At 49.7% G+C, this 14,625-nt stretch overlaps 1 protein-coding gene across 1 annotated transcript in view; it reads right to left on the minus strand.

Moving 5' to 3' along the window:
- The window catches only part of ZCCHC24 (zinc finger CCHC-type containing 24), a 65,179-nt gene extending 64,682 nt beyond the window's left edge, over positions 1–497 (minus strand). The window contains exon 1 of the mRNA XM_024986924.2: positions 54–497. Within this exon, the coding sequence (XP_024842692.1) occupies positions 54–299 (246 nt within the window). The 5' untranslated portion in view covers positions 300–497. The remainder of the gene's footprint in view (positions 1–53) is intronic.
- Positions 498–14,625: the final 14,128 nt, after the last annotated feature.

Consider the following 14,625-nt stretch of genomic DNA (forward strand, 5'->3'; position numbering starts at 1 on the left):
AGGAAAAGGCCCTGCGCGGTCGCCGGAGGGCGGGGGCGCGCGGGGGCACCCACCTCTCCGCGCTGCAGCTGGAAGAAGCTGTTGAGATAGCTGGAGTGCAAGGGCGAGCCCAGCTGCTCTGGGCGGCCCTTGCCGAAGGCCAGCTCTGGGGGCGCGGCGCCGGCGGGCGGCTCTGGCCGGAAGGCATCGAAGGCGCTCGCCTGGTGCGTGTCCTGCAGCGACAGGTAGACCCAGTTGAGCAGCTGGGTCGGCTGGTACACCGAGGCGGCGCTCGTGTCGATGGCCGACAGCAGGCTCATTTTGCGGCGGCGGTGCCGGCTCCCCGCCCCCCACCCCGGCCGCCCGCTCGCGCCCCCCCCTCCAGCGGAGGGGCGGGCACCGGGGAGCCTGCGCCCACTGCCGCCGCCTGAGCCTGGACGGCGATCGCCTGCACCCCGCGCTCAGCCCGCAGCCGCCGCCGCCGCCTCCCCCCAACTGCAGCCGCAGCGCGCGCGGGCGGAGGAAGGAGGCAGCGAAAGTTGGGCAGGAAACTTTTGGGCCCGCCCCCTCCGAGCCGCCCGCCCCGCCCCGCCCCGCGATCCGCTATCTGCCTCTGTGCTGACCCCTTCAGCGGCCGCTCCTGGGGTGGGGTTCTATGAGGCCCCGCCCCTTGTGGCACCATCCTCGCCTTCCATTGGCTGTATCATTGAATATAGAGTAGCGGGGGCGGGGTGAGAGGGGGGAAAAGGAGCTCATCTACATAGGTAGCACGGGGAGGGTCCGCCCATGGGCGGTCCCGTTGCAGTCCCCGCCCACTGAGTGTGGCCGGCCCAGCTCCCCAGCTCTGCAGGAGCTCTGTGCTCCCCGGGCCTGATATGTCCAGGCTCTCTCTGCTTTCGGCTCACTGCTGTCTCTCTTTCCAACTCCTTTACAATGATTTCATTTTCACTTGTTTTTTCCCCCTATTTTCTTAGCTTCCACATACTCTTCTTTCTCTCAGACTAACATCTCCTGTGTCCACCGTCTGTCTGTCGTCTTTCTCGGCGGATCTGTTTCAGTCTCTCGTCTTTTCTACTTTCGTCTAGTCTGATGTGTCTTTGCCTCTCCCCTTCCCCTCTCAGACCCAGACACGCGCGCGCGCGCGCGCACATACACACACATACTCACACACACATCTCCCCCCCTCCTCTCACTATCACCAAAGGACCCTCCCCCTCCCACTTAATTCCTTCCATCTGCAGAATCGTTTTTCGGGTCTGCTTAGCCAAGGGGGGCCTGGGTTCCTGCCCCAGGAAGGACTCCCCGCCCCCTTCCCTCGCCTTCCTCCCTCCCCCTCTCTCTTCTCCTATTTCTGCTCTGCGGCCGCCTCACTTCTTGCACTTTTCCTCGGCCCGAACCCGCGGTCCCAGCCCACCCCAATGCCTCTGCGGGTCGCCAGGACTCTAGATGAGTTTGGGGAACTGAGGAAGACGTCTGTCACTCTGCTCCCCAGGGCAGCCCAGCTAGTTCAAGTATGCCGCGGGGTGGCGGGGGTAGGGTGGGGCTCCACAACCATCCCTCGCCCTGCCCCGCCCGACACACTCCGAAGCCCCGAGGCCTTCACCCTCTCAAACTTAGGTAATCTTCGGGCGCCTGCGCTGCGCCAGCGCCAGGGACCTAGCGACAAGGCGCCTAGAGGGGGACGCGAGTGACCTCTCCAACCTCCAGTGGTTCTGGAGCCATTCAGCCTGGCGTTCAAGTGCCAGCTTGGCCACCTTCCAGATGAGTGGCCTTGGCGTTGCGCCTAACCTCTGCTGATGAACCTTTCTCTTCTGTAAGATGGGGAGGGTCACTGTCCTACCTCTAGGGATATTTGTGAGCTTACCAGTTTGCTTGAAAATCAGAAGATATTCCATGAAGGTCAGCTCTCTGGTATCCCCTCCAAGAGGTTTTCTCCCACCACCTGCATGGGCACACATCTGTGGATGCTTGGAAGTGAAAGGACTTCAGTGGTGACCAAATGCCACCCTTTCCAACCATGTCACCAACCAAGAACCCCTTGTTTTTTTTTTTTTTTTTTTTGGTCTCATTTGATTACGTTTTCAAAGATTTTGTCTATCAAACAGTTTGGGATTATTAATACAAATGATAACACACATACCAATCTTAATATTTTTCATCATCAGAGACACACATATATAGTACCCTTTATATTTTAAACCTATCCCTTGAAAGAGAAAGTACACATTTGTTGGGAATAAATGTTATTACCATTTACTTTTGGTAACATTTGGGGTCATCTCTGGAACTCTGATACTATCTTTAAGGTTCCAAGGGGAGGGGCTGGATAGGATTTAGAACCACCGATCTAAACTTTCCCTAAGTTTTACAGAGAAAACTGCTAGTCAGAGAGGAAACGTCTTCCAATTGCACATCTTCCAGTTCCAAAAGCAGGCAGCTGGGGAGCCTAAAGGAGACCCAAGGTTTCCAGCATTAGCCCAGAACTCTGTCTCTACCCACCACTCTTCTTCTGGGCAAGGATAGTCCTGTTATCTTGAAGTGCATATTTTTTCCCTAGTATGGGTTGCAAATTTAAATTGCTTTAGAGACCAGGCAGGTACCAGGCAATAAACAGGTAATGATGGAGCATGTGGAGAGCCAAAGTGCTAGCCACACAAAACCCTACTGCTATGGTTCTTAGCCTCAGAGAGACTATGAGTCTCAGGCACCTGGTCTGGGATCCCCTGTCCCTAAGAACAATGTTGCAGTACCCTCCATGCTGCAAGGGCACTGGTCCTACCTGGTGACCATACTGATGGCCTCTGCTCTCTTCACCACCACCCCCACTTCATAGTTCCTACACAGGGCCCGTACATAGATAGGAGATGATCCAAAAAATGTTTGCTAGGTCAATGGTTGGATGGAGGGATTATGGGAGCCAGATTATGCTCCCCTTTGAAGCCTGAATGGCTTCTTTGCTTTGTACTTTTCTCCCTCCCCTTGCCCACAACACACCTGCTCAACACGTGGGCTCTGTACCCAGTCAGTGATCAATAAATTTGAGCAACTGACAGGCAGTTTGCCTGGATAGCAGCTGACTTGGCCCCTCATATCCCCGAGACAACCCTTCCCATGGGATGGAGGGTGATGGGTAAGAGTGACAAGATAGGTATCAGAGGCCTGGGTCCCAGGATAAGAAGACTGGTCCAGGCCCAAACTCTGTGCTTCCCCACCCCCCATCATGTACACATTAAGAAGCCTTGCATTCAAAATGTCAGAGGGGACTTCCCTGGTGGTGGAGTGGATAAGAATCTGCCTGCCAGTGCTGGGGACATGGGTTCAAACCCTGGTCTGGGAAGATCCCAGATGCTGAGGAGCAACTAAGCCCAAGAGCCACAACTACTGAAGTCCATGCACCTCAGAGCCTGTGCTCTGCAGCGAGAGGCCACCACAGTGAGAAACCTGAGCACCACAAAGAATAGCCCTGCTCCCAGTGACTAGAGAAAGCCCATGCAAAGCAACAAAGACCCAGCACAGCCAAAAAGAAATAACTTTTAAAAAAATGTCAGAGGTCCTATTTCAAGCCTTCAGGCTACAGAGAAGGAAGCACCCTGACCCAGAGAAGGAAAGGGACTGGCCCAGGGTCACCCAGGAAGCCTGAGGGCTAAGCCACCTGCTCCTAATCCAATCCACATCTAACTCTCTTCCTTGGCCCTGGTCTGGCAGTCTCCTGCATGGCCACTCTGGCCCCTACACTGTCCTCAGGACCACAGGGAACTCTCAGATGAGGGTTGGACCCACGTCCCATCCCCTTTCTGGCAACTCCATCCACCCTGTGGTCTCCAGGATGAGACAACAGAGAGAAGACAGGATTTGGAGAAAAGAAACCTGGCTGAGTGGCTTTGGGCAAGTCTCTGTCCACTCTGTAAACCTCAGTTTTCTCAGTTAGTGCCTGACAGGGTCAAACGAAGAGGCAAACAGGAAGGTGCTTTGCTAGCTGGAAATAAGCAATCATGTGGGAAGGAAGTGTGGTATTAATAATTTCAATAAGAGTGATATTCAACTTTCCTGGCATGGTGTTTGGAGGAGGAGGACCAGTGTAGGGAAGTGTCTGCCCCTAAAGTTGCCCAGGCAACAGATTTGATAGTTCCTTGGTGGCATTTCAAACCAAGAGCTTTGGGCTCTGAGCAGGAGGAACTTTGGACAGAAGAGCAAGCAAGGATCTGGGGTGGGGGTCTTGGGCAGGGGAGGGGGAAGAGGGACAGGAATCAGCCTTCAATTTGGGCTTGAAAGGCTGGCAGAGATGAGCAGAGGAAGAAGAAGGGACTTCACAGTCCTGTGCAAATTGATGCTGCTTATTTCACTAGAAAACATCTCATGGTGATTTGTAATGCAAAGAAACCCCTAACCCTCTTGAACCCACCTGCACTCCATGTGTCAGGAATTAAACAGCTGATACACACTGGGAAGGCTGACGTTTGCCTTTCCTCTGGGCCAGGGCTGTGCACTGGGCTCCTTTGGGCTGTGTGTTGACACAGAAGGTGTCAGTTTACAGCAGTGATAGCAAAATGGCAAATACTCTCCCTGCACACTCCACTGCCCCATCCCCCACTGACGGCAGAAGTCACCGAGCGCAGCGCTCCTTCCCAGACAGGGCTCCAGGCTCCATCTCCACACAGCACTCCGGATTTGCTGCTAAGAGTGGAGCTGGTCCACAAGATGAAAACTATTTGCCATCCCTGATGCAAATCCACAATCCCAAAGAACTCTCTGACATATATGGGGACGTTGTGCAGAATTAGAAAGAGGCTGTCCTCAGTCCCAGTGGGCTCAAATCTTGTATACAAGTCACTTTTGTACAGACACACAAAAGATAATCCTTCTTCCCATGGATGCAGCTCCCTTGTTGCCAGGGCCCAAGGCTTGGTAAATGCCAGCTAGAGTTTGGTGCCCACCAATCCCAGATATGATTGTTCAGTTTCTCTGATGAGAAAACCAGAGGTGCAGCCTCATCACTCCAGGCCCCGCTTACAAACTCTTGTCCAGAAGGGAACCATACAAAGTGGGCAGAGCCGTGAACCTTAAACTCAGCTGGCCATTGCATGCAGGTTTGGAGCTGTGCAATAGTGCCAGGGCCTTTGGAATCTACCCCGTTCCTCACTGTGTGACAGTGGAAAGCTGAATATCCTCTCTTCATGTGTAAAATCTTTCCGCTGGACTTGGACACCTGATGGCCCTGGTCCTTGGAAGGCCCTCAGAGAGTGCTTGCCCAGTTTCAAGGCTAGATTCTGTGAAGTGGATGTGAGGGGCACCAGCTTGGATATCTCTGAGGGTTCTCAGCCCAGCCCTCTGGAGGTGACCTAGGGCAAGATGACAAAAGGCCCTTCATCTCTGATCCCAGAAGTCACAGGAACAGCCCTAGCAGACCCTGTGCTCCCCAAGGAACGGCCTTCAGAAAAATGGTGGGGCAGAGATGGGGCCTTCCTCACAGGGACTGTGGCAGCAGCGACTTTTCTCCCCTCCTTCTAATTTCCCATCCACTTTTCTTTATACAAAACAAAACGGCCATATAAATTTTGCCAATAGTCTCAACCACCTCAACCCCATGGAGAGACCCCAGACCTTCAGGATGGGAAAGAAGATGCTTGGTCGCTGCGAACCAGTGATGGAAATGTGTGGGGTACAAAGGCTCTGGAATTTGTATGTATTTAGGCTCGTGGGGCATCTGTTTGGAAGATGGGGACTGATGCTCACCCAGAGTTGTATGTGCAGAACTGTGTACATATATTGGGAAATGTTTTGTCCATATCAAAGGAGGGAAGGGAAACTGGTTAATGGAGACTTTGGGAGTGGCTGAAATGGCCCTTCCAGTGACCCTTGGTCTTCCTTGCCTCCTTAGAATCTTTCCATGGCTGCCCAGTGGATAAAGTCCAAACATCCACTGGGCATGACATTCAAGGCCCTTTTGATCTCTGATTCTTGACCACCTTTCTACCTTAACTGCTGTTACAGGGGACTTCTCTGATGGTCCAGTGGTTAAAAATCCTCCTTGCAATGTAGGGGACACGGGTTCGATCCCTGGTCCAGAAGACCCCACATGCCTTGGAGCAACTAAGCCCACAAGCCACAACTAGAGAGCCAGTATGCTGCAACAAGGACTTGACACAGCCAAATTAAAAAAAAAAAAAATTGCTGTTACAATCTACCCTTCTACCCCTACACCACATGTGCCTTGCCTTCCAATAAAGTGAAAACACTGGCCTTTCCCCACTCACGCGAGGCCTTCTTGGCCTCCACGCCTTTGCACATGCTGTTCTCCTACCAGCAAGAGCCCCCTCTTTCAGTTCTCCCAGCACGCTACTCTTACCCTTCAAGATCCAACTGAAAAAATGACTTTCCCAAAGAAAACTTTCGTAATCACAACCTCCAGCTCCACTGTCACCCAGTAGATATTTTTTCTTTTACTCTTGACACCAGTGGCTCAGTGGTAAAGAATCTGCCTGCAATGCAGGAGACTCGGGCTCGATTCCTGGGTCAGGAAGATCCGCTGGAGGAAGGCATGGCAATCCACTCCAGTATTCTTGCCTGGAGAATCCCCTGGATACAGGAGCCTGGCAGGCTACAGTCCATAGGATCGCAAAGAGTCACACATGACTGAAGTTACTGACCATGTATGCATCAGTGTTTGCATGGTATCATGATATCTGTAAAACTGTTGTTCCCCCCTTCTCACTCCCTTCCACCCAGCGCCGTTGCTGACTGGACTATGAGCTCCTCTGCCCGACACAGTGCTGGATCAGAGCACGTCCTCTGTTTACTTAAGGAATGAACGAATAAACTCAGAAAGCCTTTGTGGTTTGTAGACTCAGAGACAGGAGACTGTCAAATCTGGTCTGGAACGACTCAGAGGCTCAAAGGATTGCAGAAATGCAGGGGGCTCTGGCAGGGAGAGTCCCCATTCTCTGAACATCCATGCCCTCCCTCCTTTTCCCAGCATCCTCTGCAATTGGGCTGGGGCCATGGGACGCGTTCTCAGTGACAGGGAGGTGAGAAGAAGCAGTGTGTCTCTGGTGAGGCAGCAAGCGTCTTTGGGGCTTCTCCACATTTTCTCTCTCCCATTTTGCTGGTGGAGAGTGAAAAATTCCAAGGCAGAAAAGGCCAGATCCCTAAGTCAGCATTTCAGGAGAGCTGACAAGGAGGGCCTCTTAGACTGTAGTGGGAACTGGAATGAAACTCTCTGGTGTTCAGCTTCTGAGACAGAGGTGGAGGTGAGAGATTCTTTGTTACAGCAACAGAACCTGCTCTAGCCCTGCTAACTGTTGTTGTTTTATTCACTAAGTTAGGTCTGACTCCTTTCATCCCCATGGACTGTAGCCCACCAGGCTCCCCTGTCCATGGGATTTCCCAGGCAAGGATATTGGAGTGGGTAGCCACTTCCTTCTCCAGGGGATCTTCCTGACTCAGGGATCAAACTCTTGTCTCCTGCATTGGCAGGCGAGTTCTTTACCACTGAGCCACTAGGGAAGCCAAGTCAGCGAATAGGGGGGCTCAAAGATGATATGGTCCCCAAACCTCATTTTACTGATATGAAAACTGCCACATAAGGAGTTTCCTGTGTGGTCCAGTGGTTAGGGCTAATGCTTTACTGCCATGGACCCAGGTTCAATCCCTGGTCAAGGAACCAAGATTCCACAAGCCTCCCACAAACTGTATGTGTGGCCAAAAAAAAAAAATATATATATATATATACACACACACACACACACAAGAAATATGAACTTCTCTGGTGGTCCAGTTTACATTTGCAATGCAAGGGGCGTGGGTTTTATCCCTGCTCTGAGAGCTAAGATCCCATATGCCATGCAATGTGGCCAAAAAAAGAAAAAGAAAACTGCCACCTAGAAGAGGAAAATCACGTGGCTTCTGGTTCTGTGATTTTTGAACTGTTACCCTGAAGACTACCTGGTAAAAGCAGCCAAGCCTTCTGATCTGCAGTGCCAACCTTCCCCCTCCTCCTCGGCCTGGGCAGCAGAGGGCATGAACCATAATCCTCACTCTGTAGTTTTATTTTAATTTGTTTATTAATATAAGTCTCTATGAACAAGTCAGTCAAAGCAAAAACTCAGACCTTGACAATACCTTATATCTACCTATGAGGCTGACCCTTAGCCAATTTCCGAGGTCTCCCCAGCCTCCAGAACCATTCCCTTGCTTTCCTATTTTCAGAGTTTTGTCTCATATTTGTACACATATTCTGAAAATATATATCTTTGACTTGTTTAACTTTATTTAAAGAGTATCACACTGTGAACTCTTTGACTTATTTCACTTTGTATAGTACTGCTAAACTGCAACCTTATTGAGAAATGCCACCATCACCTTTCATTCCGATGCCTGTAATTCTATTTCATTGTGTGACTGCAGCACAGCTTCCTCAACCATGCTCTGTTGATGGCTCTTGCAACAGTGCAGCTGGGACTTTCCCGACCTACCTTTGCAAGAGTATTTCTGGAGTATATGCATTTGCCGCACTGTAAGATCCATTAATGTTCACCTTTGCAAGATACAGCTAACTGTTGTCCAGCAGAAGAGGTCCCATGGGTCCACACCCTTCCCAACACTTGATTTTAGACTTTTTTAGTTTTACAAAGTGTGTGCAGTTCTCTTGACGCCCTGGCAGGCTCCCTGACCTCCCTGACCTCAATTTCCAAATACTCTGAAAGGAGATGATAGTCTCAATGCCTATACGGCTCCCAAGGGCTTCCCAGGTGATGCTAGTGGTAAAGAACTCGCCTACCAATGCAAGAGACATAAGAGACACAGTTTTGATCCCTGGGTCGGGAAGATTCCCTGGAGGAGGGCATGACAACCCACTCCAGTATTCTTGCCTGGAGAATCCCATGGACAGAGGAGTCTGGTGGGCTACAGTCCATAGGGACACAAAGAGTTGGACATGACTAAAACAACTTAGCATGTATACACGTGTGGCTCCCAAAGTGAAGCCGACAGGGAAAATGGGTGATGTTCACGCAGGTCGCAGGAAGCCTGGCCTTGCTCTGCTGTGGTCTGCACAGTGAGGGACAGGCAGCTAGCTACTCCCTCCCAAATCTCCTGGCCATTCTCTCCATTTCAAAATACAAGACGCTGAGACTCAGCATGTGCAACCAGCATGCTGGGATGTGGAAAATAGAAGCAGGCCGACCCTGAGAGCTCAGAGCTGGGAAAGGATTCCAGGTCCACCCAGATTAGCCAGCTCATCCAACCCACAGTTGGGGGGTTTTCCTGTTGGCTCATGAAGTGATATTAAGTCAGGGGTATTGTTCTCCCTGGTCTCTGCCATTGATAAAACAGAGAAAAACAGCTCCCACGATACTGATGCCGCCAGTCCTTCCTGCCACTTGCCTTCCTGGTTAGAGTCCATTCTCCTGTGCTCCTTCCTCTCTCTCCTCCCAGAGACTGTGATTCAAGCCAAGATGCCTTGTGGGGCTGCTGAGCAGGGGGCTCAGAGCCCACCTTCCATGCCTTAGTGGGCTCCTAGCTTCTTCTAACCTTGGACCTTCAGATTGTCAGAGGCTCCTAGGCAGTGGCGTGCAGGAGTTGGCTTACACTGGCTCACCGGAGCAAATTGCTCAGTGTTTCTGGATTCTGTAAGCCTGTTGTTAAGCACAGTCATTATTAAAAATTAAATTCTATAGTATTACAATTAAATAACTTATAATAAAAGCACAGATAATGAGTACTCAAAACTCTTCACATCCTGATTATTTCATCACATTCTGCTATTATTAAAAACACTACACAAAATACTGTGACACTTTTGTTCCATTCATAGAAAACATGCCCCTGTATACATACCTGGTGTACCTGATCGTGATATAACATGTAGCTTTTCTTTTTCTTTTTTTTTAATAAGAACAAGTCACATAAGATCTACTCTCTCGGCAAATTTTTGAGTAAACAATACAGTATTGTTGACTATAGGCACTAAGCTGTACAGTGCATCTCTAGGACATATCTTTTACCCCAGAAACTTTGTACCCTTTAATCCATACCCCTCCAAGCCCCTGGAACCCACCATTCTACTCTCTGCTTTAATGAATCTATGTTAGCTGCCTCATGTAAGTGGTAGCACGTAGTATCTGTCCTCCCAAGTTTGGCTCATTTTACTTAGCACAATGTCCTCAGATGTATTTCTTAAGCCACTGTTTACTATCTATCAGCTGCTATTACGCTGCTGCTGAAAATCCTCCAATAGCTTCCACCATACTCGGAAAAAGCCCAGAGGCCTGATCCTGTCCACAAGCCCTGCAGAATCTGCCCTCTCTCTCATTTCACCCACAGTCCTTCTGGCCACTGGCCTTCTTGCTCTCCCATGACCCTCAGCTTGCTTGCCACTAAGGTCTTTGTGCTAGCTGTCTCCACTGCCTGGACTGCTCAGCCCCAAATGTTTACCTGGCTGCACAGACCACTCAGATTTCAAATGCTGCCTCACTACTCACCTTTTTGTTCACTTATTGTGTGTCTCACCCGCTCTGTCCCCATTCCCACACACACCAGGATATAAGCCCCAGGAAGACAAGAACTTTGCCCAGCACATGGCATGCTACCTGGCACACAGTAGGGCATCAGTTCATGTTGGTGAATGAATGCACTGATGCCAGCACATGGGGTCATCGCTCCACGTCTGACAATTGGAAACTAGTTTAAAGTTCTCCCTAAGCTCGTCAGCAGAAAGTGAGACCCGAAAGATAAGAGATGCCATCAGGTCACTGAGGGAATGAGCAGGGTTGTGCAGCCCTGGGGTCCTGACACCACTGTCCTCTGCGGCCCTGGGCAGCCCAGTCTGCAGCCAAAGGCTCTGTCCTAGAGCCTATCTCAGGTCTGAACCTGTAGTAATTCTGACTCTCCTGGACCTTTACCAGACGGTTACCTTTATTCCTTTTAGTTTGATTGCTTTGTCTTGCTTTCTTCTATTTTTTTCTGTATTTTATTTCATTTCATCACTTTCTAATAATGGTCCACAGTTCTTGCGTTCCAGTGAAGGCTAATGATTTGCTAGTGGATCCTGAGCTTTGGTCATTTTTCTTCTTGCTGCCTCTCCCTTCCTCCTCACCACTGGCTCTCGCAGGCCGATTCCCTTCCCACAGTGCCTCACCTGTCCCCTTACTGGGAGGAAGATGCAATGCTCCCCAGGGCCTGCTGGGTGGGCTTTAGGGCCTGCCTCATTCACCCTGCATGAGCTAGTGCCCTTCCCTAAGGCCCCTTCCTTTGTGGGCTCTGACTCTAGAACCTTAATGAAATTTCCCTGAACCTCAGCTTCCTTATCAGTGCTTTGGGCTTAAGGGTCTGTGCTATGCCTACACCCCAGGGCTGAGAGGATCCAATTAAAATAGGAGTTGTGAGCATCCTTTCTGGGCCCTGAGGTTCTGTCTGATCTCAAGCATGCTTCTGTAGTTATGAGCAGGAAGACTTTCTTACTTAGACCATTGGCCTTTCCATCCAGAGGCTGACTTGGACAGTTTGGGGCCCTTTCTGCACACTGTCTGCCTCTTCTAACTGACGTGCTTCTCTCAGCCTGGCTCAGACCTGGCCCTGCCCTCCCAGCCTCCTGGGCCAATAACAAGGCTCTCTGATGCATACAGCTACTCAGACCTATTCCCCTTCCTCCCGGATTGCCAGACTTAGCAAAATAAATAACAAACAAGCAAGGTTGCCCAGAATTTTAAATAAATAACAAACAAGCAAGGTTGCCCAGAATTTTATTTTTTGTGTGTGTGTGTAAGTATGTCCTGTGCAATATTTAGGACATCTTTTTTTGTGTGTGAAGTTGCTCAGTTGTGTGTGACTCTTTGTGATCCTGTGGACTGTAGCCTACCAGGCTCCTCCATCCATAGAATTTTCCAGCCAAGAGTACTGGAGTGGGTTGCCATTTCCTTCTCCAGGGGAATCTTCCTGACCCAGGGATCAAACCCAGGTCTCTCGCATTGCAGGCAGATGCTTTACCGTCTGAGCCACCAAGGAAGCAACTCAAAGAAATATTCATTGTTTATCTGAAATTCAAATTTAACTCAGTATCCTCTTGTATCTTGGGCTTCCCTGGTAGCTCAGCTGGTAAAGAATCTGCCTGCAATGCAGGTGACCCCACTTCGATTCCTGGGTCGGGAAGATACCCTGGAGAAGGGATAGACTACCCACTCCAGTACTCTTGGGCTTTCTTGGTGGCTCAGACAGTAAAGAAGCCACCTGCAATCCAGGAGACCTGGATTTGATCCCTGGGTTGGGAAGATCCCCTGGAGGAGGGCATGGCAACCCAGTCCAGTATTCTTGCCTGGAGAATCCTATGGACAGAGGCACCTAGCAAGCTACAGTCCATGGGGTTGCAAAGACTGACATGACTAAGCAACTACGCACAGCACAGCACAGCATCCTTTTGTATCTTATCTGGCAACCCCACTTTAGGGGTTTCCTCAATTTGTCTTGGGTCAATAACCTAGATCACACTCAGCCTTGGTTCACTTTCTGAAAACAGGAAGCACAGTAGATAGCTCTCAAGAAAGTTATGAGACTAAAAGAAAAAAATGCTTTGGAAAGTCCCCCAAAAGTGTGACTTGTGTACAAGATTGAGAAAATCTTATTCTCAAGCTTAAAACACCCCACCAGGTCTGGAGGTGGGGCCTGTGTCCTCCACCCTCCCCAGCAAAGCTTCCCACCTGGGCTTCCCCATCTCTGTAAAGCCCCCACTCAGGGATCTTCTTGGCATATACCATGCCCCCACTCTGTCCTCAACTGCCTGAAAGTCCCATCAGTCCCCAGTGACCTCTCACCAGGGCACTGATTTTTTTCTCCATCCTGAGACCTGCCATCAACCCAAGAGGCTAAACACTGGGATCCCTATGTGTTGGTTTGCTCATGAAAGTCCAGGCTCCTACTTGTCATTCCTATGTGGGACTGTAAATTAATAACACTGCCTTTCACTTTCAAAAGTGGACAATAAATGATCTGTGACCCATCACCACCCTGCCTTCTTAGCTCCCAGTCTGCCTCATCTCCAGGACCGTCACGCCCCACTGCACTGCTGTACTCATGCTTTCCCATATTCTGTCCATGCCACTAAAGCCTTCCTACATCTGACATGGAATACGCAAGCATCAGTCTCTGAACCCCTCTCCTTCTACACAGCTTCTCTTACTCGTTTTTTTTTTTCTTTTCCCCCATCTGCCTTAAATGTCTTGGTGCATCTTGTCAATCACGCAGGTCAGCTTCCCACTGGTTTCACTGGCCTGGTATCTTACTCACCAGAAATTTTCCAGGGTAGATTCATCCATCATCAGCCTTCTCTGGACTGGCCTGGACTGTCAAAAGATGCTCGAGAACCTCACACAATCACACAATCTGAAGCCATAAATTCTCAATCAAAGATGTTGCATCATTGAATATGTGCTTCTGACGGGATGCTTTGGCAAGCAGTTTACACTGGGGTGGGGAAGGGGGTGCCAGCAAGCAGGAGACTAGAGAGAAGCTGTTCGTTCGCCAAGAGTTTACTAAGCACCTGCTCTGCGAGAGGCGCTGGAGATTAACCGTAAACAAAACATACCCAAATCTTTGCTCTCAGCAAACTCACAGTTTAGTGGAAGGATTTAGACAGTAGACAAGTGTATTAACCTGTGTAACACTAACAGAACCAATGGAAGAGATATATATGTATGATCTATATCTATAGCATATATATCTACATATAGAGAGAAGCTTATTGTAAGTAATTGATTCCTGTGGTTATGGAGACTGAAAAGTCCCCTAATCCATATGGCAAGCTGAAGACCCAGGAGCATTGACGGCCCAACTCTAGTCTAAATTCAAAAATCTGAGAACAAACAGAACCTATGATTAAAGTTGTGGTCACACTCTGAGTCCAAAGGCAGGAAAAGACCAACATTCCAGCTCAAAGATGGTCAGATGAGAGAGAGAGTTCTTTCTAACTCCACCTTTTATACTACTGAAGCCTTCCACAGATTGGACGATCTTCTGAATTCACACGGTCATTTCATCCAAAACACCCTCACAGACACACCCAGAATAGTGTTTGACCAAGTATCTGGGCGGGCTTCCCTGATAGCTCAGTAGGTAAAGATTCCACCTGCAACGCAGAAGACCCCAGTTGGATTCCTGGGTCACGAAGATCCGCTGGAGAAGGGATAGGCTACCCACTCCAGTATTTTTGGGCTTCCTTTGTGACTCAGCTGGTAAAGAATCCACCTGCAATGCCAGAGACCTGGGTTTGATCCCTGGGTTGGGAAGATGATCCTCTGGAGAAAGGAAAGACTACCTACTCCAGTATTCTGGCCTGGAGAATTTCATGGACTGTATAGTCCATGGGATCACAAAGAGTTGGAAAAGACTGAGAGACTTTCACTTTCAAATATTTGGGCACAAGGTAAAATTGACCAAATAAACCGACACCATATGTAAGTAACTAAAATAGCATGTTAGAAAATATAAGTGCTAAGGAGAAGAAAACAAAGCAAGAAAGGAAGACAAGAAAAGTTAGCAGTTGTTTTTGATGGGGGCAGTCAGGGTCAGCCTCTCTGAGGAGGCGACAAATGAGGACATGAATAAAATGCGGAAGTAGAACTTTGGGATATTAGAAGGAAATGCATTCCAGGGAGAAGA

This window comes from Bos taurus, chromosome 28, assembly GCF_002263795.3.
Source record: "Bos taurus isolate L1 Dominette 01449 registration number 42190680 breed Hereford chromosome 28, ARS-UCD2.0, whole genome shotgun sequence".
Taxonomy (NCBI): Eukaryota; Metazoa; Chordata; class Mammalia; order Artiodactyla; family Bovidae; genus Bos; species Bos taurus.